This window comes from Canis lupus, chromosome 35, assembly GCF_048164855.1.
Source record: "Canis lupus baileyi chromosome 35, mCanLup2.hap1, whole genome shotgun sequence".
NCBI lineage: Eukaryota > Metazoa > Chordata > Mammalia > Carnivora > Canidae > Canis > Canis lupus.
This window is the reverse complement of record NC_132872.1, coordinates 14,662,157-14,687,304: the sequence shown is the minus strand read 5'-3', so window position 1 is coordinate 14,687,304 and position 25,148 is coordinate 14,662,157. Positions and strand designations below refer to the sequence as shown.

At 47.6% G+C, this 25,148-nt stretch overlaps 2 protein-coding genes across 2 annotated transcripts in view; both read left to right on the top strand.

Annotated features, from left to right (window-relative positions):
- The window catches only part of TMPRSS7 (transmembrane serine protease 7), a 35,491-nt gene extending 26,012 nt beyond the window's left edge, over positions 1-9,479 (top strand). The window contains exons 12-17 of the mRNA XM_072811722.1: positions 538-648; positions 1,469-1,585; positions 2,476-2,647; positions 4,811-5,079; positions 6,654-6,790; positions 8,601-9,479. Of these exons, the coding sequence (XP_072667823.1) occupies positions 538-648; positions 1,469-1,585; positions 2,476-2,647; positions 4,811-5,079; positions 6,654-6,790; positions 8,601-8,771 (977 nt within the window). The 3' untranslated portion in view covers positions 8,772-9,479. The remainder of the gene's footprint in view (positions 1-537; positions 649-1,468; positions 1,586-2,475; positions 2,648-4,810; positions 5,080-6,653; positions 6,791-8,600) is intronic.
- A 7,016-nt stretch (positions 9,480-16,495) lies between these two features.
- C35H3orf52 (chromosome 35 C3orf52 homolog) overlaps positions 16,496-25,148 on the top strand; it is a 29,446-nt gene continuing 20,793 nt past the window's right edge. The window contains exons 1-2 of the mRNA XM_072811548.1: positions 16,496-16,782; positions 21,911-22,040. Of these exons, the coding sequence (XP_072667649.1) occupies positions 16,645-16,782; positions 21,911-22,040 (268 nt within the window). The 5' untranslated portion in view covers positions 16,496-16,644. The remainder of the gene's footprint in view (positions 16,783-21,910; positions 22,041-25,148) is intronic.

Sequence of the window (25,148 nt, the reverse complement as noted above, 5' to 3'; positions counted from 1 at the left end):
GTTCAATTTCATTTATTTATTTATTCATTCATTCATTCATTTAATTTTTTTAAAAGATTTTATTTATTTATTCATGAGAGACACACACACACACACACACACACACAGAGAGAGAGGCAGAGACACAGGCAGAGGGAGAAGCAGGCCCCATGCAGGGAGCCCAGCGAGGGACTCGATCTCGTGACCCCAGGATCAGGCCCTGGGCTGCAGGCAGCGCTAAACTGCTGAGCCACCCGGGCTGCCCATTCATTTAATTTTTTAAGAGAGAGGGGGTGCAGAGGGAGAGAGCATCTCAGGCAGGCTCGCCCCGAGACAAGCAAGCCCTGGAGCGGGAATCCCGGGTCCGAGCTGACTGAGTCACCCAGGTGGCGCAGGCAAGCTCAGTCTCGATAGCGGCCTAGGATTTGGATTTTTCCCTAAAGCAACACAGCACAACACAAAACACAACACAGCAACCACCTGACGCTGCCCTGAGCTGCAGGTAAGCGAAGGCGCAGCGCCGTGGAGGGCACGCTGCTCAGTCCGCTCTCGTTCCAGCGTCGCTCCCGCCCGCCTGCAACGCCAGCTCCTTCAGGCGGCTCGGCCACCTGCTCTGTGACGGCTTCAGGGACTGCGACGACGGCCGGGATGAGCACAACTGCACCCAGAGTGAGGGACGGCCCCCTGCCCGCTGCTCCTCCTCCTGGACACCCTTCTAAGTCAGAGCCCAAGTACCTGGGTGGGGGGGGGGGGGGAGTCAGGGCAACGGACGTGTCTCAGTTTCCCCAAGACTTAACCCAGTTGTAACACGGAAGATCCCTGTTCCCTGGAACCCGCTGGGCCGCAGGCAAAATGGGAACAGTTGGTCACTATAGGAGTTGAATGTGTGTGCTGAGTGTGTGTGTGTGTGTGTCCTTGTGACTACTGGAAGGTTTTCATCACTTAGTTGCTTTTAATGTTGCTGGAGAGTAAAGGACGCTGAGGATGTGATGCCAGGGACTGTGATGGGACACGTTCTGTTGTAGCCCCCGCAGAAACACCCACCATTCGAGTTGTGAACAAATGGGCTGTGCCTCGCAGAGTCTGCCCATTTTCCCCATAATGGCATAAAAGGACTGAGTAGGGTGTTGATTTTTACTGAAAATTTTCTTGGAGAATAAGACAAAATAATGGATAGCAAAGGGGCCATGGCCTAGAGCAACTAATAGGGCCAACTGCCTTGCATCTCACCTCTAGTGGAAGAAAGGAGGGGCCATCGGATTGATCTCAACAATCAATCAATCAATTGCCTCCCTGCCTGCCTCCCAGGGGCTCTGCTGAGGTGAGGGGACTGGTCACTGGGGGCTTCCTCCATCGCCCTCTGCTGTGTTTCCCAGAGCAGCAAATGCTGATGCGGTGGCTAAACTACTCTTGGAGGACAGAGTGAGTGCCACTCAGTCAAGTCTGTTTCTGAGCAGGAAAAACTCTTCCGTCTTTTATTCCTTTTTAGGCATTCCATGTAGCAACAGAACTTTTAAGTGTGGCAATGACATTTGCTTTAGGAAGCAAAATGCACAGTGTGATGGGACTGTGGATTGCCCAGACGGAAGCGACGAAGAAGGCTGCAGTGAGTAGAAATACGTTCCTTCCGACTCCCTATGCATCCTCCTCCGTTTCCAGTTGTTCCTTTTCATTCCCTTCCGGGGGTAAATCTCCCTGGCAAAAGTTGGGGTCCAGGGAAGAATAGTAAATATTGGTGAACTGCATCTGACACGGTTTCTCAGAATTAAAAACTCTGGAGTGGATTTTGTCTGCTTTCTTGACAACTAGCATTAAAGCATCAGATGTCTATAATGAGAACTTTCACTTTCTGATAACTCTAATCAAGGGAGAAGCTCCTAAGTGAGAAGTCCATGAGAAAGGAGACGTCCTGGAACAGTGGATGACGGTTGCTTAGGCCTTAAGTTATAATCGGTACCAAGTGCTGCTTCTCTCTTTGGCTGTGACTTGAGAACTGTAATCTGCCGCATGTTATTACGTGGTCTCTAACTGGCCAGCTGGCAACATGTTATGCATCTTTATCCACACAATTTACCCTGGAAAATAATTGTTCTGATAACAACTTTTTCTTAATAGGTTTTCATTTGAAATTTAAAAATTTCTCTTCCAAATGCTTTCTCTCAAATCAGCACACCTCCAAAGACAAGCTCAGTTCTGTTGCCTTTGGACTTAATCTGTAATAATCTGAGCCCCACCACCACTGCTCATATCAGGGCAGCTACTGCTAACAAGTCCCGTCTTCCTTGAGTAAATGTACTTTATCCTATGGAGACTCTGTGTCCGAGCCTGTTCTCAGGAGGGAGGAAGTGGTTTGCCGGTGCCTTTTCTCTAGATAAGCAAGAGGTTTCCAGTTGCTTGCCTGGTGCATCAGTTCTCAATGCAGCTCTAAACCTGACTTAATTTCCAGTTTTTCTTCCAAGTCGGCTTTTAAATCATGTGACCCTTCCTTTCCTAAAGGTTGCAGCAGGAGTTCCTCCGCCCTCCACCGCATCATTGGGGGCACTGACACCCGGGAAGGGGGTTGGCCGTGGCAAGTCAGCCTCCACTTTGTCGGATCAGCCTACTGCGCAGCCTCGGTAATCTCCAGGGAGTGGCTTCTTTCTGCAGCCCATTGTTTCCATGGAAACAGGTAGGGCATCTCAGTTCTTACTCTAAGGTCACACTCTGGGATCACAGACCATACATCTGCCCTCGGGTTGTGGAAGGAAACTGCCTGCTGGGGACATTTGATCAATTCAAATGGTGTGTGTGTGTGTGTGTGTGTGTGTGTGTGTGTGTGTGGAGAATGGGCACTGGACTTCTATTTAAAGTGGACGGGTAATGACTCTGCACCCAGTTTCCAAAGTGGCGGTTGGAGGGAGGGTTCCCACACCACTAAGAAATTCTCTGACACCAGTTGAGTGTCTTACAATTTAACTCAATTCTGACCCTGTCTGCCTGCAGATAGCATCAGATTAAACAGGTGAAGGGCTCATACCTACGAGACAGTCCCTCTTCCCCGACTTCCGACGCCAGTTATAAGTCCAGGTTATCACCATACGTCTGGCTTAACAGCTATCAGTTGGAGAGTCCATCCATCCCTTCCTTGGGTTCAATTAATATGCTAGAGCAGTTCATAGGACTCAGAAAAACATTTTACTTTCTAGATCCCTGTTAATTGGAAAAGGGTATAACTCAGGAACAACCAGTTGGAAGAGAGGCATGGGGCAAGGTTTGGGGAAAGGGTAAGGAGCTGTCATGCCCGCTCCAGGTGTGCCACTCTCCCTGAGCTACTCTCCCTGAATCTCCACCTGTTAAATAGCCTTGAAGCTCTCTGAACCGTGTCCTCTTGGTTGCTTATGGACGCCTCATTACACAGGCATGATTGATTAAATCATTGGCGTTGGCGATGGATTCAATCTCCAGTCTGTCTCTCCTCTTTAGGGGTCAGCAAGTGTCTGGGACTGAAAGGTCAAACCCTCCAGTCACATAGTTGGTTCTCCTGGCAACCAGCTGCCAACCTTAGGTGGGGTCTGACAGTCACTCATTAACACAGCAAGGCAACAAAAGACAGCTTTGTGGCTCTAGTCACTTGGGAAACTCCAAGGGTGTTTAGGAGCTCTGCCAGAAACAAGATAAATACCAAATAGATATTTATTATAAATCACAATATCACAGAGGGGAATCAAGCAAAGGTCCATTATTAGGGTTGGCATTGGAAGGGCTCTGTCTGCCTTTACCAATGGGATTATTATGGGGAAGATCCTCTTCCAGCTAAGGGCGAAAGGGAAGCTTAGAACAAATCACTTCACTTCAAAGGTAACCTTATTTAGAATCTACTAGTCTTAGGTACAAAAATATATCATTCATTTCTCATTCTGAATTTTTAAAAGTATAATATGTCAGTCAATTTATACAATTTAAGTATTTGCTTCTTTTGGAAATTATAGAATTCACGTTCATGACTAAAATGGCTATGCTTCTGTTTGATCATTAGTCTTCTATACTATGACACTGCTCCGAGTACTATGTTAACCTAAATACTCTCCCGAGTCCCCAGCGCCACCCATGAGATGTTAGCTAAGCAGATTTGGGGCTATCCTCTTTGGACTCTGTCCCTATATTTCTTGCAAAGCTTTTGCAAGGTCTTCACCCCTCTAGAGCAAGGCTGCTATGCAGGTGGAGATGGCTGCCTCACATGGAGACTACAAGACCCTCAGTGACTGACTGTGCAAGGCCACAGAGGTCAGAAGTAGAGTTCTGGAAGGGGTGACAAAGAAAGAGTGGGGCCCCTGTGAATGGTCATGCTTGAGCAGTGATAGCAGTGATCTTTCAGGCTTATGGTAGATGACAAGAAGGAATTTCATTAAATTCCTGTTTATTGAACTTTCATTTCTAAACTATCTTGGAATTCATATCATTGGAATTTGGCAAAAGGATCCCCAGACCACTGTCCCCATCAAATGCCTATCTCAGCATGAATAGGAGAATGTAACAAATTAATTCCAGTCACGTTCTTGACCTGTATGTGGTTCATGAGACGGCAAGGGCAACAGAATTTCTAGCAATTCCTTAGGATGGGTGAGGGCACCACCCCTACTACACCTTCCTTCATCTCTGGTTTTACTAGGAGACAAAGGAGGCTCAGAAAAGTTGTGCTTTTGCCACGTCCATGGACAGAGCCAGGGGCTACGATAGGAACCGGAAGGCAGGCCTCCTTCCCTCAGCCCTCATCTGCCTGCAGAGGGCTTGTGTCCAAACCTTGGATGGTTCTCCAGGCCACTGACTTCATGCTTCCTTCCTTTTCTACCAGGCTGTCAGACCCCACGCCATGGACCGCGCACCTCGGGATGTATGTGCAAGGGAATGCCAAGTTCATCTCCCCGGTGAAAAGAATTGTGGTCCATGAGTACTATAACAGTCAGACCTTTGACTATGATATTGCCCTGCTACAGCTCAGTACGGCCTGGCCTGAGACCCTGAAACAGCTCATTCAGCCCATATGCATCCCTCCTGCCGGCCAGAAAGTGCGCAGTGGGGAGAAGTGCTGGGTAACTGGCTGGGGGCGCAGGCATGAAGCAGGTGTGTGTAGAGTGAATGGTCATGCCCTCCCCTTCCAGATAGTACAGCCTGGGTTGATGTAGTGCTTTGGGGCTCATGGAGTAGTTTTGCATACAGTCTCACTCAAGCCTCCTGATAATTCTAGGAAGTAGAATAGAGGAAAATGTTATTAAATCCTATTTTATGATGTTTTTCCCTTTCCCTCAGAAGAAGCAAGACCCGCCTCAATAAGGGGCGGAGGGGTCTATGGGCAAGACAAGATTGAGTAGATACATAGATACTATGGGCCCTTTTCAAACTTGAGGGGGTTGCTAGGTTTTCTGCTATCGAAGAGCAATTCCTCACTACTTTTAGGTTCCCTTTCATCCAAAGAAATGATTCCTTTTCTTAAAGAAGAGGAAGACATCCATGACCAACCCCTCTCCCCACCCAAAACACACAGTCTATTATGTCAAATCACAGGCAACTGTCTGGAGGATTATGTGAGTATTCCCTTCACAAAGGCAACTCGTCAGGTAGATGAGAGTTGGGATGGAAAACCAGCCGGCTCTTAGCTCCCCGGACTGCCCATTCAGGCCTGAAGGTTACACCAGCCTCAATCTGTCCACCCAGAGGGGTCGCCTCTTTACAATCCCTTCACCAGAGCAGGCGCCTCTGCCATTATGCACAAAGGTCAGAGTGGTAGGGAAAATTCCCTACATCCGCTCTGTCAAGGTGTTTCATTCATGGCCGATTCCCAGTGTGCAGTAAGGGGAAGAAGCCACAGCTCTGTGAGCGCCTCCCCAGAGGCTCGTACTGACGCTTTCCATTCACCTCCCATGCATCTCAGATTCCCATGCAGCCCTTTCCAAGGGTTTAGGACAGATGCATTTTCTGCAAATCTTGAATCTTACCCTTGGCCTCGTCTCTAAAGTTTTATTGTGGGCAGTCTCTCCCGGCCTCACTGCCTGCATGTGCCCTCATATGGCCTGCTGGGGTCTCAGAGCCCTAATGAGGGAGGGGGGCTCACAGCTCCAACACCTGTAACCTATCAGGACAGTGCTTGGGGCTCTAATTACAATATCCTATCTCACAGGAGGGAAGAGTCTGTTCAACCAGCTTCTCATGAGACATTTTCTTTATAAGCATGACTGTGTTTATTTTTCTGAATCATTGTAGCCAGACAGGATAAGAAAGAAGGGAAAGGGCTATAGCAAAACATATTTTTATAGTTCCCAGGACTCCATACGTCGGTTTTGCTGCTCCATTTAAGGGGTAGGCCTCTCGACCAGTAAGTATTGGTAACAGTTGGGACTCACAGTCCTATGGAAAGCAGGAAGTACACAGTTAAGGAGGATGGCTCAGTGGCTCAGATGATTGAGTCAGAAGTTGGGTCTGAATCCTGCTCTATTACCTGCAAGGTGTGTGCGCCATGGGGCACTCCCTCTAACCTCCTCCTCAGCCTCTATTTATTCACCAGCAAAATGACGATTATAAGAGAATTTACATAAAAAATTGTTATGAGGATAAAAGGAGATAATGTGAGTAGATGGTCTAATAACACCCTGAATAAGTGTAATCATTACCATGATTTCTACTTTCAATGTGTTTTCCAGACAATAAAGGCTCCCCTGTTTTGCAGCAAGCAGAGGTAGAACTCATTGACCAAACCCTCTGCGTTTCCACCTATGGGATCATCACTTCACGGATGCTCTGTGCGGGGGTCATGTCAGGGAAGAGAGATGCTTGCAGGGTAAGTCATCGTACCTTTCCTCTACCAGGCTGTTATACTTTCCATAAATACTTTCACGTTTAACTTGCACAACACTGGGAAATAACCAGGACAAATATTTCTCTTAATTCAGATATTAATTATAATCTAATTGTCTAAGATCAGGGAAAGGGGATTAAATAATTAGGTCTATAAAACTCCGTTTTCTAGTTCCCATGTATTTTCCTCCAGCATTTAGAAAATGAAGTTGGGGTTGATCTTTCTGCCATGATTTATTTTCTGATAACCCAAAACTGAAAAGCAGTTCTCTCCCTCTACTCCACGCGCCCCCGCCTCCCCCCCGACACACACAGTGTTTTAGGGTGGCTACCAACCATTTCCCTTCTGAAATACCAGGGTTTTATTCACTTGCTCCTTTGATGCATAGGCTGGGGGAAGGGAAAGAGGAGTGGGAGAGGTGATGGAGGACACTCATTTTATGCCTCTGATAAGGCCTCCCGACAGCGGTAAAGTTGGAGTTCATCTTCCTGGGGACGTTTCTAGGTCTCAGATTCCAATCTATGCAGAGAGCTATATGATTGCCAAAAAGTGAACAGATTATTTAGAGGATGGAGAGGGCTGTGGCAGCTGTTCCCACATCTCTCCACAATCTTATCCACCATGCCACAAAGACTCATTTTATTATAATAATGGATTTTATCTTCTGAGCTCCTATTCTGTGGCAAGCACAGTGCTAGATCCTTTACATAAATGCAATCAAGTTTTTATTTCATGCCCATTTTACAGAAGAGGAAACAGGGACACAGAGAGGGTAAGCAAATTACCCAAAGTCACACAGCTAGTAAGTAAATGCCTGAGCTGGAATGTGAACCCCTATCTCTCTAATGCTAAAGCTCCTATGTTTTGGCTGCTTCCTGAGACTAGTCAATTATACAGTCCTCTTCCACGTAGTCACCAGAGTTTACAGGTCAAGTTAGACTTAGTAGAGCTGGTGTGGCAGTAATTAAAATAAAGAGCCCAGTTTCTCTACTAGTCAGAATTTACCTAATCAGGGTTCGAATTGGGGAGTGGGATTCAGGGGCAGATTCAGAATGCTTTTTTTATCTTTGTCTCTAGCTAAGTTGCAGCTTTACCTGTCCTCCAGACTAGAAACATAAAGCCCAGATGTTATAATTTAAAGGATGACACTATGGGAATTATGTTTAAACTTTGAATTAGTTTTGCCTTTGCTTTGTGGAGTTGAGTTATCAGAAGGGACTCTCAAATGAGGGTGATTTGTCCGCGATGGCTATGGCCCAGTGAGCCATAGGGATTACCCGGGGCTAACCAAGTGGGGCCTCTTCTGGAACCAGCCACTCAGTTTGCATGGCCCAGAGGCAGAGGTCAACTTTCCAAGATGACTGTGCCTCATAAGGTTGTTGTCAGGGCTAAAAGACCCAAAACAGTGTTTGGCAGACATCTCATGCTGAATAAATGTTATCCATTATTACTATTACTACTACTACTATGGCCACCTCCGCTACTATTGAGGTTCGTTCTTTGTTTGGGGTTTGTGAGAGCTGTTTCCTCTACAGGAATATTCTAAAGATATTCTCAGCCAGAGGATTACATTTCTTGTGATAAATGCAGCTTTTTGATTTTAGGAAGAATAGTTCTAAAATGACATTAGAAGCTCACATTATTTCCTGACTCTTCTCCAAACTGCATTGTAATTAGCCAAGCGAAAACTTTCCAGAATGGGAGTTTTGATACAGTCCATTATACTCATTAATGACAAAATTGGTGCTCACGGGAGAAAGACACTTCATACTTGCATTCTCTTCCTATGTAGGGAGATTCGGGTGGACCTTTATCTTGTCGAAGAACCAGTGATGGACAATGGATTTTGACTGGCATCGTTAGCTGGGGACATGGATGTGGAAGACCAAACTTTCCTGGTGTTTACACAAGAGTGTCAAACTTTGTTCCCTGGATTCATAAATATGTCCCTTCTCTTTTGTAAAAGTACAAGTTGGAGTTTTGACTATGATTTCTGTGACAGATTCTTTAAAAAAGAATTCAGTAATTATCCTTAAAATGAGACCCAATTTTTTTATCTGTAAATTTCAGCTTGCATACATTTAGTATTTATCGAACGACAAAGAGATTTACATGTATTTTATTCCATGAAAAATTGCCTCAAGGGTAGAGCTGTATTCATCTTTAAGCATCAAAAGGTCATTGATTCAGAAATGGAGGAAACCTAAAGTAAAGTCATGAATCAAGACTCTAAAATAAGAAATAGGTGAGCTGCTCAGAAATCCATTCTTTAACTTATGTTTCTATTCAAGATATGGATATTTATGAAGATTAAGGAAAAACTGATTTATTGATATAAAAAGTTCCATTAAAAATTCCTAATTTCAGTGTTCTAATAAAATAAATGCACAAAAATGCCTCCTTTATAAATGTAAATAAACCCAAGCTCAGTTATTGACAAAGGGAGTTCCTGAACTGTTGGTTTCCATTCCAATTTTGTCTAACCACATCATAACAGGCTTTCTTCAGCCACGGCACAGGGTAATATCGTGTACAGAAAAACCAATCAACTAACCAACAAAATTGATGGCAATCTTCACTAAAATCATGGAATGAAACATCATGGCAGTTTGGTTGAAAGCACTTACATGGGATTTAAGGAATTGTGATAATGCTGGTCAGCAGTCAAATGATAAAGGAATTTTTACATGATTGTTTTGAAAGTCAAAATCTTCAGAAATATTATCATTTGGCTTCTGATTTTTTTTTTTTAAATAAAGCTCCAATGGCCAAGACTTACTTCTGTTATCAGGGCATTATAATACCCAACATAGTTGTAAACCTGTAGTACATGCTCAATACATCACAGTTATTGATTTATTTGATCTTGATTTAGAGGGTTTTAACTTGATCTCAGAATAAGCTTTCCATTAACAGAGGCCAGACTTCACAATACCTCTCTCTGATGAGGTAAAAACAGCAGGAAGAAAAATGATATTATTTGTTTTCCCTGGGACAAAGTCAAAGGAGTAATAACAATACTATTTTTATTTTTTATTTATTTATTTTTAAAGATTTTATTTATTTATTTATTTATTTATTTATTTATTTATTTATTTATTTATTTATGAGAGACCTAGAGAGAGAGGCAGAGACATAGGCAGAGGGAGAAGCAGAGAGCCTGATGCGGGACTGGATCCCCAGACAGAGGATCACAGCCTGAGCTGAAGGCAGATGCTCAACCACTGAGCCACCTAGGCCTCCCAACAATGCTCCTTTTAAGTAGGGTCCACAATAATGAAAATAATTTTCATGGGGCCTCAGAAGAGGCCTTAATGTAAGGATTACATTACATCCTTAATTACATCCTTAATGTAAGGAGAGAGAGAGAGAGCAAAAGGGGTCATTCCCAGGATCCGATAGAAAAACTGAAATGTGGATTTAATATCCCTGAACTAGTGAATGATTTCCAGTTCACAGAGAACCAGTTCACTGGTTCTCTCAGATAAAAGACACAACATTTTAATGATACCTTTCTGAACAGGTCCCTAAGGATTCAGTAAACCCGCTGTAGCATAGTACAATTCAGGGTGTCAGGTGCACCACCTAAGTCACAATGGGACTTAGCTACTAGATCCACTGTGGAGAAGAACAAATTAGGCGGATGGTTCTTAAAACCTGGGTTTATTTTGCCCGGGATTGCCATGACCTAGGCGCAAGGTGAATTGTACTTTTTATTCATGGTCGGTTCTAAGGAGATTTACTATTTGAAAATATCACCAACATCTTGCATACGTTTTTGAGCGCAGTTAGGAGATGAAGGAGGCCTGGAATGATCTATTAGATTCATCACAGGGAATTTTTTTCAAACCACATGTACGGGCTACCATTGTATGCACTTGCTTACACAAATGTGAGTGTACCGTGTTCCTCAGGTGTGCAGGGGTGGGGAAAAGCTTCAGAAACACCAACCTGACTTGCTTGGCTATTTTATGCCAAGATGCCAGGGAGACGTGGAACTATATACTTTATTCTTACAAAAGTGTGAATAGAGGCAAATCCAAAGACTGTTTAGTTGGCAGAATGGAATGGCCTCCATAAACCAAGACAGGAACATTTCTATGTGCCAGACTCCTGGGGACTCTTGCTCTCCTTCACAGTGTCTTCAAATCTGCAAAATGTAACATCACAAACCAACCATTTCTCAATTGTTTCCTGTTTGATTAGTCTGAGAGGCTGACCCAACTGCCTATGTGTACAGTAGTAGTGCTTGTCACCTGACAAACATATGGATACACACTGGCTGTGTTTTCAAGAGGCACAGACCTGTTTGAAGGTAATCAGATGCTTTGGTACTTTGGTGATGTCACTTAGATGATGTTACTTTATTTTTTGGTTTATACAATAATCATTTGGGAAATTATTTGCTCTCAAAGGAGAGATGGAGAAAGAAGAGCAAGTACTATGACAAGTAAAGCAAAATTGAAAATCTATACTGGTCGGTGAGTCTTGGCAACAAGTAGGTTTTAATTTTTTTTTAAATTTTTTTTAACTTTTTATTTATTTATGATAGGCACACAGTGAGAGAGAGAGGCAGAGACACAGGCAGAGGGAGAAGCAGGCTCCATGCACCAGGAGCCTGACGTGGGATTCAATCCCGGATATCCAGGACCGTGCCCTGGGCCAAAGGCAGGCGCCAAACCGCTGCGCCACCCAGGGATCCCAGGTTTTAATTTTTTAACGTTACTTACATTTTACTCCTTAAAATAATAATTTGAGACTATATTAAAAAATTATTTGTGCAAGAACAGTAATACTTTAAAACACATGTTTGAATGACTTTATGAAAGAACAATATCTTTTAAAAAGCTACCTCTATGAAGAAATGGCAAAAACAAATCTTTTTTTGGGGGGGGGGGGAACAAAAACAAATCTACGTAGAATTTGGTTTCTCACCCAAAAATCTTTCAAGAAGTGTTTCATCTAAATTTGGGTTTAACCTCAAAGGAGAAACATTTCTTTCTAACTCATTCTGAATCCTTCATTTACAGTCAGGCTGACTGGTAGGATGAAAAAGTCCTCAAGAAGAGATTGGGACACTTATCTACATTCAAGATCAGCTCTCTGGAGATTAAGAAATTTGCAGTTATCAGAAATCAGGAACAAGTTGCAAGTAAGCATTTAAGTAGTTCAGGTAATATAGGGAGGTGTCAGCAAGTGTCAGTGACCAAGAAAATGTGACAGGATCGGAGCACAAATCAATATAAAAAAAAAAAAATCTATTGAATCAAAGACTATTGCTGGCTGCTAAGGGTTGGAGGTGGGTGGGTATTAGTTACAGTCACAGAAAGTAAGGGAATATTTACTGAGACCCTGATATTTGTCCGGCACAGAAATAAATGCTTTACTCTAATTACTTCATTTAATTGTCATTACTAGGTAGAAATGATTTTATAGTGATGAAGAAGCTTGGGGCACGTGGGTGGCTCAGTCAGCTAAGCATCCAACTTGGTTTTAGCTCAGGTGGGGAGATCAAGCCCCACATTGAGAATTAAGATTCTCTCTCTCCATCTTTTTATGTCCACCCCCCTGCTCGTGGGCCTGCTCTAAAAAAAAAAAAAGAAGCTCATAGATATTAAATTTGTGCCCAGGAGCACATAGTAGTGAGAGTCCTAAATCTATTTGTCTTTAAAACCTATATTAGCATAAAGACACCAACTGTCTGCAAGGGTTATGTTTATGGAATTCTAGAAATGCATCCTAATCTAGATTAGGGATTACATAAACCCTGCTTGGCACTACTCAGAAAGCATTAGGAGATCTGGTGCAGAGTGTTTGTGATGGTAAACAGTAGCTTTTTTGATCCTCTGGAGGATGAAGGAGAGTTTAAGCATTGATTCCTGGGGAAACCAGGTTGGGGAAAGAGCTACAATTCATCTGACACAGGGAAGGAATGTCCCACTGAGACTATGCTCCTGCAGTCAAACCAGAGAACCTGTGAGAAAGGTTATTTGGGCCCTGGGTAAGGATGGGGGTCAGGGTTTGAGGGGTCTTTGTGACTCTAGTTGGGGTTTCAGGCCTGGGCCTAGCAAACCATCGTTGCTGGGAATACCATCCTATCATTCTAACTCACCAACATTTATATAGGGTGACATAGGGCTAAGCACCGGGAATTTATAGATATTCAAGGAGCTTAAACAGTAGTAAAAAATTACTGCTCACACTTCACGTTAGCCACTCTGGCTGCTTGACTGATTCTCAGACAGACAAATCGAACAGGCTCCAGTTTACAGTCCTTATCCTGAACTTCCCTCTTCTTTCCGCACAGCACAGCTACAGTCCTTATCACCTTTAACTCTTGGTTCGAATTTCACATGGATGAGGAATAATTGGCATGTAACGTGGTATTAGTTTCATGTGTACAACATAATGATTCGATATTTGTGTAAATGATCACCAAATAAGTCTAGTTAATGTCCATCCCCACCCACAGGTTTTTTTTTTTTCTCCTGATGAGAACTTTTTAAGATCTACTCTCTTAGCACCTTTCAAATATGTAACTCATATTTTATTTTTATCTTTTTAAAATTTTTTATTGGTGTTCAATTTACCTGTAACACACATTTTAAACTGTAGTCGCCATGCTGAACATTGCATCCCCATGTCCTATTTATTCCACCTTCTTGATGGGGCCTGAGGTGATTGCCCTGCTTATAATTGTATCTCCTCTTAACCCTAACCTTCACTACTAGACATTCCAGCCTCCCTTACTCTGCTTTATTTTTTTTTCCCAATGCATAAGGCATTTCAAACATTCTAGAAAGAAGACTGCTTAAGTTTGTTTCCCCTCACTAAATATAAGCCTCACGTTGGCAGTGATTTTATTTTATTTATCTATCTCTTCAGACCTATATCAAGCACCCAGAAGAATGTTTGACACATGGCAGGCACTCAGTACTACTTGTTGAATTAAATTGGACTAAATCTGATGCATTTGGCATAAGTACAATGTGTACTGGTCGCAGAGAAGAGTGTAGATCACTTCTGGTGGAGGAGGCAAGTCAGGGAAGGGTTAGTGGAAAAAGTATGTCTCAGCTAGAATTTAAAGATGAATGGGAATTGTCCACGCAGAAAGTGGGTAGGAAAAAATTGTAAGCAGAGGGAACATCACATACATTTAAGTGGGGGCGGGGGCACCTGGGTGGCTCCATGGTTGAGCGTCTGCCTTTGGCTCATGTCATGATCCCCGGGCCCTGGGATCGAGTTCCTTGTCGGGCTCCCTTCGAGGAGCCTGCTTCTCCCTCTGCCTGTGTCTCTGCCTCTCTCTCTGTGTCTCTCATGAATAAATAAATAAAATCTTCAATTAAAAAAGCCCAAAGAAGTGGGGGTGGCCCTAGAGTGGGACGGGTGAGGGCCAGCCTGGAAGAGGAATCTGATGAGACAAGAGAAGTGTCCTGACCGCTGAATGTCTGAGAAGGAAGACAGGATGTCAGTTGTTGTAGGGAAACGTACGGTGCAGATTCTCTTTCTCTTCATACCCCGTTTTCATTTTCTTCTGTTACCAATGGGAGTGAAGGAGAGGACAGTGGCAGGTGGGGGGGGGGGGGGTCAGTGTTTATTCCTGTCTGTTTCCTTCTTGCTAGGCTGCAGCCCCGGCAGCAGCTGCAACTGGTTTGTCACTACAGATCCTAGCAGCAGGACCCTCTTTAAAGGTTCCAGTTTCTTTTTTTTTTTTTTTCCAGATTATTTATTTATTTATTTATTTAGCCAGAGAAGGGATTGAGGGGGAGAGGGGAGGCAGAGGGAGAGACTCTCCAGCAGACTCCATGCTGAGCATGGAGCTTGAGGCTGGCTGGATTCCAGGACCCCCAGATTATGACCTGAGCCAAAGCCAAGAGTCGGAGGCTCAACAGACTGAGCCACCCAGGCGCCCCGAGGGCAGGCAGCTGGGGTCCAGGTAATCTGGTGCCAGGCAAGAGACAACTAGAGACCCAATACTTAGGAAGGCTCTGACCAGTAGGCATTGAGGATGTCAGACTTTGGGACACGAGTCAGCATCTTCTGAAGTGAAGCTTATTTAAATGCATCCTGTGCGCACCTCAGACTGGTCTCAATAGCTGTTGGGGGGTGGGGGGCAAGCCAGCTCTGAACACAGCTTTAAGAGGATCCACCACATTTGTGCTTAGCAAACCAGAAGTTGTGGACTATGGATGGTGTGGGAGTGTGTTGTTGGGGATGAGGGGGTGTCTGTGACTCCTTACAGGCCCATAATCATAAGCGTCTGTGAATGTTTCCTACGTGCCAGTCACTGCTGAGAGCTTGACTGCCCCCCAACTCTTTTAATCCTGGCAACAGTCCCATTATGTAGGCACTTCTCCGAGGCCAAGTTTCCAGATGAGAAAACCGGTAGGAGAGAGAAGCTCCAGGTGTCACCTAGGATCCTGGGACAGGGGATCAAGCTGGGCGGCCTGGTCCCGGGCCTGCCCTCTCCTGCACCCCTGGACCTGGGGGGGGCGGGGCTGTGCTCCCATGTGGTCTTCATCTCCAGCGGCTCAGCACCTTGCACGATGCTCTGCACGCCGGGGGTGACCTGTCGGGGTGCGGAGGGTGTGCTGTGTCCCATGTGGTCTTCATCTCCAGCAGCTGAGCGCCTTGCACGATGCTTGGCTCCCCGGGGGTGACCTGCCGGGGGGCGGGGAGGGGGGGGCTGTGTCTTCATCTCTAGCAGCTCAGCGCCTCGCACGATGGCGGTGTGTGTGTGTGTGTGTGTGTGTGTGTGTGTGACCTGGGGCGGGGCTGTGTCCCATGTGGTCTTCATCTCCAGCAGCTCAGCACCTTGCACGATGGCCCGCACGCCGGGGGTGACCTGGGGGGGGGGTGCTGTGTCCCATGTGGTCTTCATCTCCAGAGGCTCAGCGCATCGCACGATGCTCGGCTCCTCGGGGGTGACCTGAGGGGGGGGGGGGCTGTGTCCCGTGTGGTCTTCATCTCCAGCAGCTCAGGGCTTCGCACGATGGCGGGGGGTGACCTGGGGGTGGGGGGGTGCTGTGCTCCTGCGTGGTCGTCATCACCAGCGGCTCAGCACCTTGCACGATGCTCTGCTCCCCGGGGGTGACCTGGGGGGGGGGGGGGGCTGTGTCCCGTGTGGTCGTCATCTCCAGCAGCTCAGCGCTTCGCACGATGCTCGGCTCCCCGGGGGTGACCTGGGGGTGGGGTGGGGGTGCTGTGCTCCTGCGTGGTCTTCATCTCCAGCGGCTCAGCACCTTGCACGATGCTCGGCTCCCCGGGGGTGACCTGGGGGGGGTGCTGCGTCCCGTGTGGTCGTCATCTCCAGCAGCTCAGCGCCTCGCACGATGGCCCGCACGCCGCGGGTGCTTGGTCGTTACCTGTGGATGCAACGAACGACGTAGTTGCTCGGGGCCGCAGAGCGGGCCGGCGGCGGGGGGTGGGGGGGGCAGCGGCCGCTCGGGACGTGGCCGAGGGTCGCCGGGGGCGCGGCGCCGCGGGGTGGGTCCGGGCCACAGCCGCCACCGAGCGGGGCCCCGGCTCAGCCCCGGCTCTGGATCGGCGCGGGCAGGGAGAGGCCGGGCGGCAGCGCCCCGGACAAACCAGAAAAACCGCCTCCTGGGCGCGGCGGCTCTCCCCGCCCCCGAGGCCGCGCCGCCCCGCCCGCCGCCCGAGGTCGCCCCGCCCGCCGCCCGAGGTCGGCCCGCCGCGCCCGCTGCAGGGGGAGGGGGGAGGGGAGGGGAGGGGAGGAGGGAGGGGGGCGGGGTGCGAGGCGGCGGGAGCCCGTGTGGACTCTGCCCCTGCGTGCGTGCGCGCTGCTGCCGCGGGCTGCTCGGCCTCCTCCGCCGTCCATGGAAGGGCCCAGACCCCCGTCGCGGGGGGAAGCCCTGGAGCTCCTGGCGCTCGGGGGGCCGGCGGACGAGCAGAAGCCCCTCAACGGCACGGTGCAGGGGGTCCCTCTCTCGGGCGAGGAGCCCCGCCCGGCCCAGGTAAGGGCGCGCCCCGGACGCTTCTCCCGGCTTCAGAGGGAACCAACAGGGACAGAGGCGGTTTCCAGAGCTCTGGGACCTGGGATCCCGCCTTTCTTGCTGCAGCGGGGGGAACCGGAGTGACAGGCGGGGTCTTCCTCCCCTGGCCTGGGCTTCCCCGCCGCCCCAGCCCCACCCCGCGGCTCACATCCCCTGGACGCACACAGCCTCCCCCCCCCCCCCCCTTCTGCCCAAGACTCAGGCAAGAGGCGAGTGTGAACTTGCCCCGCTCAGCTGATGGGAAGTGAGTTCACAGGTGTTTGTCCCCAGACTGTGCCTCAGTCGCTCTCCCGGCTCTGGGTCTCCAGGGGAGCCGGTGGTGTTCAGGCTGGGCTCTCTTGGGAACAGTGTTGTTCTCAGCAAATGCGTATAAAACAGCAGAGACTTTGGGGATCCCCGGGTGGCGCAGCGGTTTAGCGTCTGCCTTTGGCCCGGGGCGCGATCCTGGAGGCTGGGGATTGAGTCCCGAGTCAGGCTCTTGGCATGGAGCCTGCTTCTCCCTCTGCCTGTGTCTCTGCCTCTCTCTCTCTCTCTCTCTCTATCATAAATAATAAATAAATATATATTTAAAAAAAAAAACAGCAGAGACTTTGAACTCATAGCCCTCTACCTTCTGATGAATCCCTGCCGCTGGCTTGAGGTTTTCGGGGTGCTCCGAGCTCCCCAGATGGATGGCTCCAAGCTGATCTTCCTAGGTCCCACTTCTCCACCCCTTCCCCTTTGACTCATCATCCTGTTGATTCCAGGGATAAGCAAGGACATCAAAAAGGGAGAGCATTGCTTTTGCTTCCACATTGATTCCTGGAAAGACTGGAGCGTCTGCTTTCCTAAGCACCTGTAGGTGCCCTGGAGACTGACTTGGGACTTTATGTTTGAATGATAGAGGAACACCGTGGAAGAATGAAGGTGGTGGGCGGGGGTGGGGGTGACTGGGTGATGGGCACTGAGGGGGGCACTTGATGGGATGAGCACTGGGTGTTATTCTATATGTTGGCAAATTGAACATATATATATATATATATATATGAAGAATGAAGGTTGAGGAAGATGCTCTGTTCTCTGTGCAGGGGCCACAGCTGTGGGCTGGCTGTGTTGGTCCTCCAAGGCAGGGTCCAGGAATGGATTTGGGAACACTTGCTTCCTGGAAGGTAGATCCATGCCACACCAACGACTCCTGGGACTGAATCCAGCGATAGGGGTTTTGGTGACAATTTCACCACTAAAAGGTGAAATTGCTCTGTGGCAAGGTGCCGAGGTCTGTATGTTCCCCGCAGTCAAATGGTTAAGGTAAAGTGGGTAGCCGGGCTTCCCTGGGAGGCCTGGGCATGCTTCGCTGGAAACAGATTGAGTAGGAGAACATGTCACATGTATGTAGGGCATCAGTATTTTATAATTGTTTAGTGCCTACCCAGGAGAGATTGCTCTTTCATGTTCTAATTACTTCCTCATCAGCCAGCTGTACACTGAGAGCCTAGACTTCCTTGTGAATTAGCTTTGTAGGTCACCAATTAGGAAAAACTAGAATGGCGTGAAGGTGAAGGGTTGCATGAGCACTTGGGGGGCATTCAAATATTTGAACAGGAAACATTTAAAAAGGGGGGAATCCTCATTTCATGTGTTAATCGTTCTCTTTGGTTCCATAGAATAAATTGAAGTGTATTTTTTTTAAGATTTATTTATCTATCTGTGTATTGAAAGAGAGAGAGGGAGAGAGGGAGAGAGACCATGCACACGCACAAGCAGGGGGACGGGCTGGGGGAGAAAGAGAATCTCAAGAAGGCTCCACGCCCAGCTTGGGACCTTTGGGAAGAAGATATCCCACCTCATGGGTGACTTCCTGGTTGGAAGGGATTATCTGGGAGAGTCTACGAAGGCAGTGGAAAGAATTTCTTTCCCTTGCTTATTCTGGGCTTGGAACGTGAGGGGAAATTAGCCCCATTGCTAGGTATTGTTTAGAATTTAGGACAAGAATGAGCTGGATTTTCAGTGTGTGGACAAGTGGATTAAATCCCACAATGAGATTATAAAGTAGAGCTTTTCTTACATGCTAAGAAAATTTTTCTGGATGTATATAACATCTGCTCCTAATAGAGACAAAAAAGAAGAAAAGCCTTTGTATCCAAGAGAGAAGTAACCCTGCCATTGTCACAGGGCCCTATGTCATGTATTTGGATCCTTATCTGAAGAGGAATGTGACTGTTTGGGGGACTGTTTGGAGGAAAGCCACAAAAATTCTCCAGCCATATAATGCAATCCTAGAATATAAGATGTAGTTCGCAAAAATCTCTGGAAAGTACCCTGCAGAAAAACCTGCCCGTGGCGTCTCCTCGTGACCTAGAACTTGGGCATGAGAGAAAGAAGATGCTAATGAAGGAGGCAGTGTTGTGTCGTTGTGATCTGGTTTTTAGGGGAGTCTCAGCACAGGTGCCACACACCTAGTGTATCAGGGGCTCTTCGCTCCCAGGACACAGTTCCTGGGGGAACTTCTTAAAAGTACAAATTTCTTGGTCGACACTCATGTGCAGAGTTGAAAGTAATTTATTCCTAGGGTGAGAGTAAGCTGGTGGGATCCTTCCCCATGACTTAAAGTCTGTGAAGATTAATTTTGCAAAGGACAGTGGCTCGCCCCTAGGGCTGATGGCAGATGGTGAAGCTGTCAGATGGGAAGAGGCATTTCCTACAGGCGAGGGCTGTGTCCCTGGCAGGTGACCATCCCTAGGGAGTCACAGTAATGGTCCCCTCATACCACCAGGGTCCTAGCTTATTATTTCTAAGGGGAAACATACTTGAAGGCACAAGAGGCCAAAGAGGTTCACCGACTCTCATTTTGCGGCTCATCTGAGACTCCAGCCCCTTTCGTTTTGCACTAATCTTAGTGTCCTGGCTGCCCCTTGTAGAAGGACTGAGTAGGGCAGCAGGTCATTTTGTTCTCACGAGCTCTGTAAGTAGGAAGATATGTTTCTGTTCCCTGGGAAGTAGAAGATTCCTTGTACTGGGACGTTTTCCCCCATGTGCCTTATTGAGCCCTTGGCTCTGGTGGCTCTGGTGCAGTTTTCAGCCTGGGGGCGGGGGTGAGAGGTGGCCCTGTCCTTGGACTCCAGAAACACACTTACCTCAAGAGCAGTCTCTTCTGTCCACGTGTTCCCTTTATTACTCCCGTCACACCGGAACCGAAGAGGCTCCGAAGTGTGACCTCTACTCTGCAATTCCTCAAAGTGCCTTCTTAAAAATTCTAGAACCCTCTATGACTCAGCAACACACACGAATTCAGTGCTCAATACCTGAATGAGCCACAGATGTGGGTTTATAAGAACGAGGAAGTTTAAGAACCACCCTCCTTCTATCTGGTTTCAGTTTACCTTGGAAGATAGGCTGGTATCTGTTTATATTTGAACATGAAACCAGACAAAGCAGGGACAAATGAGCAGTGTGGACAGCTCACGTCCCGGGGGATCTCTCCATGGGTGACGTGGCAGGGAGGCCTCCGCAAATGGAGAGGTCTGACCTGGCTCCTGGAGAGTGATGGGGCTTCAGAACGGAAGTCTCAACCCTGATAAAGCACCTGATTCACTCTGGGAGGCTCAAAATACAGACTGGACAGGGGGGTGGTGTGCACTTGGGCGGCTCGGTCGGTTAGGTATCTGCCTTCCGTCCAGGTCATGATCTCAGGGTCCTGGGATCGAGTCCTGCATCAAGTCTGCTTCTCCCTCTCCCCCTGCCCCTGCCTCTCTCCCTCCCTCAAATGAATAAAGAAAAAAAAAAAAAACATTAAAGACTGGGGCCTACCCCCACCTCCTCTACAATCTGGTCCCCTGTGTCCAGGTAGGGCCTAGCTGTGTGCATTTAAGTTCCTCCTCCGCTGGAGTCTGATGTGCAGCCAGGTTGGGAACCTCTCTCTGAGCAAGGTTGAACTGTAGTCCTAAAGTGAACGATTTCCTTTCCTCGTGGCCATCACGCCGCAATCAGGATGGGAGAGAAAGTGAACCAGGTGCCAGTTCGGGGCAAGGCCGCAGAAGTGCTGCTCTGTGGGCCTGGAGAACACTGAGTAATGATGCCTCCCACGTGTTGGGTTCCTAATCTTTGTTTAGCAGGTGCCTCACGTACGCGATGTAGTTTGTACAACAGCCCTGTGAGCTAGCTTTCTTATTTTATCGTGGCCCAAGGTGTCTGTGTGGGAATTCCTTATTGGCTCAGGGGGAAGCAGGGGCACGAGGTGGCCCCGAGTGGTTGCACCCCTGTGGCAGCCAGGCACGCTCATAACCCGGAGCTCTGCACGGTGACACAGGGGGCGGTGGACAAAAGGTGCCAGCTTTGTAGTGACCCGCAGTGGGATCCGCCCTGGCCACTCGCCTTTTCTTGGTGCGCCCACTCTAAACCATACATCCTTTTGCTCTTCAGTCTTCAGCTCAGCTCTTGTGCTCCAAAACCTTCCACAGGTCCCCAGCACACACCGGGGTCGGTCCAGACGGCTCTGGCAGCATCGAAAACCCTCTTGAGTATCCTCCAGCCTTTCACAGTCCCTAATCTTAACAATCATTACTCACCTCTGGAGCCCACAGTCCCATCAGAGGGGCCTCTTGGCCAACTCCGTTTTAAATCAGCATTGAGGATGCTCCCTCCTGGCTTTGGAATGCCTTTCTCCATCCATCCTTCAAAATCCTGCCTTTCCCTCCCACCTCAGAGCTCCCAGGGTATTTTCTACCTCATATTTAAAAAAAAATACGTATTTATTTATTTGAGAGAGAGGGAGGGCACATGTGCATGCAAGCAGTGGGGGTAGAGAGGGGAGGGGGGGAGGGAGAGGGAGAAGCAGACTCTTCTAAGCAGGGAGGCTAAGCAGGGAGCCAGACTCTGGGCTCCATCCCAGGATCCTGGGGTCATGACCTGAGCCACCGACTGAGCCACCCAGCGCCCCTCCCTCACTCTTGTGTGAGGTTCCATTCTGCTTCTTTGTAAACCTCACTGTGGAGTGTGGGCCCTGGATGGCAAGATCCTGCTGCCTTCATTTCGGTATCACTGGCGCTTTGCAAACCTTCAGAAGTGCTTCTGGAAACCAGTCACCGCCTCACAGTGTCCCTCTGCTTTCCAGGCCAACAAGGAGAACCCTTGGAGCTCCTGTAATAAGAAACTGATTGGGAAGTGCAAACTGTGGATGGTCATCGCCTCTGTTTTCGTAGGTCTCATTGTAGTGATCATCGTAAGCTTGTGTCTTAGTGGAGGTAAGAGGGTTGAAACAGGACTGAGGTGATGCATTTCAAGAACTTCTTTAATGTTTGTTTATGACTTACATCCATATGGAAGATGTGCTCATTGCTATTTCATGATTTATAATATGAATTTAAAACTGGTTTTAATTCATATGAAAAATTTGGGAATTTGGGATTGTTGTATGGGTGGTAGCTATCCATGGTCCTTTGTTTTATTTCATTTTTTTGTTTGTTTAATAAGCTCTGAAAGAAGTCTGGAGACCAGTGTTTTACTTTAAATAATCTGCTCACCGGATCTTGAAGATTACTTAAGCTTTAGCTTAAACACTAATTTGTATTTTATTGTGTCTCTACACCTGCTTATTTGAAAGTTCCTTCTTCTCAGTTGTTTCACAAAATAATCGTTGATATCATCTGATATACCTAGTCCATTATTATAATGGTAAATAATGAATAGCCCATTCGAAAGCATCTTAAAAACTTTATGGAACCATGTATCTATGTGACGTCATTACTTTAACTTATTTTGGAAATACCTTCATTATATTTGTGTTGTATGTGTTTACAAAGCAAACTTGAATCAGATTCTTTTTAATAAACCCAATATTGGATGAGAAACCCCTGAGTCTCTCCAGAAGAGGTTCTGGGAAATTTCTTCAGGAACTACAGTTGCCCTTCACCTCCTGTCCCTTCTCTTAGTCCCTTCCTCTCCTCTCAAGGTATTTTTTTTTTTTTTTTTTTTTTTTTTATTTATGATAGTCACACACAGAGAGAGAGAGAGGCAGAGACATAGGCAGAGGGAGAAGCAGGCTCCATGCACCAGGAGCCCAATGTGGGATTCGATCCCGGGTCTCCAGGATCACGCCCTGGGCCAAAGGCAGGCGCTAAACCGCTGCGCCACCCAGGGATCCCTCCTCTCAAGGTATTAAAGTCCATGAAGAAATAGGAAAATCTTTTTTTTTTTTTTAAGATTTTATTTATTTATTCATAGAGACACAGAAAAAGAGAGGGAGAGAGAGAGGCAGAGACACAGGCAGAGGGAGAAGCAGGCTCCACGCAGGGACCTTGACGTGGGACTCGTCCCGGGTCTCCAGGATCACGCCCTGGGCTGAAGGTGCCACTAAACCGCTGAGCCACCTGGGCTGCCCAGAAATAGGAAAATCTGATGACATAGGCCAACCTCCAGCGTGTGAGTTTCTCAGGAAGGTGCCGTGTTTGCTTAGTTACTTAGGGCAGAGTTGAGGTGACATGATGGTGATCCTTTGAGGCCACAGGCTGGTTTCGAGGTAGGGAGAAGTTGATAAGGGGTGCTACACCTCCTCCGAAATGCTGAGGATAAGAGTTTTGATGTGACCCTTCATACTCCCTCTTCCCATCAACTCCCACTCCTGGGTGTTGAAACTGAAGTTGAGCCATGCAACCTTTTCCCATCGCAATTAGGTGGTGCTATCCTGAACATTGGCTAATTTGTCTGTTGGCATCTGGGGCCTATAACCAAGGGCGATGCAACAGATCCAGCTGGTTTATTTTTTTATTTTATTTTTTTAAAGATTTTATTTATTTATTCATGAGAGACACAGAGAGAGAGGCAGAGACACAGGCAGAGGGAGAAGCAGGCTCCATGCAGGGAGCCCGACGTGGGACTCGATCCAGGGTCCCCAGGATCACGCCCTGGTCCGAAGGCAGATGCTTAACTGCTGAGCCACCCAGGCATCCCGGTCCAGGATTAATATTCTATTAATATCCGGTTTAATATTCAGGATTCTAGAGCACAAGACCCAAGAGCTGTCCTCCATTCTCAGAAATCATCGGACCTCTTCATCGCACCACAGCAATCTGCAGAGGAAGGGAGTCCATTTCCTTCCATAGTTTCTCAAGGGATGTGAGAGTTCATAGGACAATATTCAGGGAAGAACTCTGTAACACTTGTGGTAGCAAACTTCATTTTCCATTTGGTTATAAGATTGTATTTGCAAATGCTAATGCCGTAAAGAGATTTGCAGACTTGCACATTTTTTAAATTGGAGAAATACTTTTACTTTACGCGGCACCTCAGCCCTCAGGGGGTTTGTGCCTTTGGGGGGAGTCATGGTAGGTGGTATAGGAGTGGGGTTGGGGGGATGCAATAGGTAAAAGGGGTGGGGACAGGGCTCCCCTCCTTGACAGTCCCAGCCTCACCCAGAGTGGCTCCGTAGGTTCTTCTGGGATGACAGTAAGCAATGATTGGGGATCCCTGGGTGGCTCAGCGGTTTGGCGCCTCGCCTTTAGCCCAGGGCGTGATCCTGGAGTCCCGGGATCGAGTCCCGGGTCAGGCTCCTGGCACGGAGCCTGCTTCTCCCTCTGCCTGTCTCTCTCTCTCTCTCTCATGAATAAATAAATAAAAATAAAAAAAATCTTAAAAAAAAAAAGCAATGATTGGCCATTGCCTATTTGGCAAGCCTCAGTGATAGGAATCAAATTTACAGAGCTTCTGAGCTCTGTGTGGAAAACACTGCTGGCTGGAAAAGCTCAGTGTTGGGAGAGTTAAGGACTGCACGTATGGCTGGCTTCATTGAGAAGTGAGGTTTCGGGACACCTGGGTGGCTCAGCGGTTGAGCATCTACCTTCAGCCCAGAGCATGACCCTGGAGTCCTGGGATCGAGTCCCACACTGGGCTCCCTGCCTGGAGCCTGCTTCTCCCTCTGCCTGTGTCTCTGCCTCTCTCTCTGTGTATCTCATGAATAAATAAATAAAATCCTTTTTTTACATTTTTAAAATTTAAATTAAATTTGCCAGCATGTAGTATAACACGCAGTGCTCATCCCATCAAGTGCCCTCCTCAGTGCCCATCACCCAGTTACCTCATCACAATAAATAAAATCCTAACAAAAAAAGGAAGTGAGGTTCCTCAGGAGCTCTTGCCCTTTTGCCCTTTTGCCTCCTCCTTCCTCTCCCCCAGCTCCTCACTCTCCCGTCACAGGGCTCTGTAGTAGCTGCGGCTCAGAGGCTGAGGTGTTAATAACCGTGGAGCTGGAGTGGACACAGAAGTGGACCATGAACAGGTCCCAGTTAGAAGGGGGAACGAGTTGAGGAGGGGACAGTGGGGTGCCCGGGGTGAAGTGTTCGGTGCAGAGGTATATC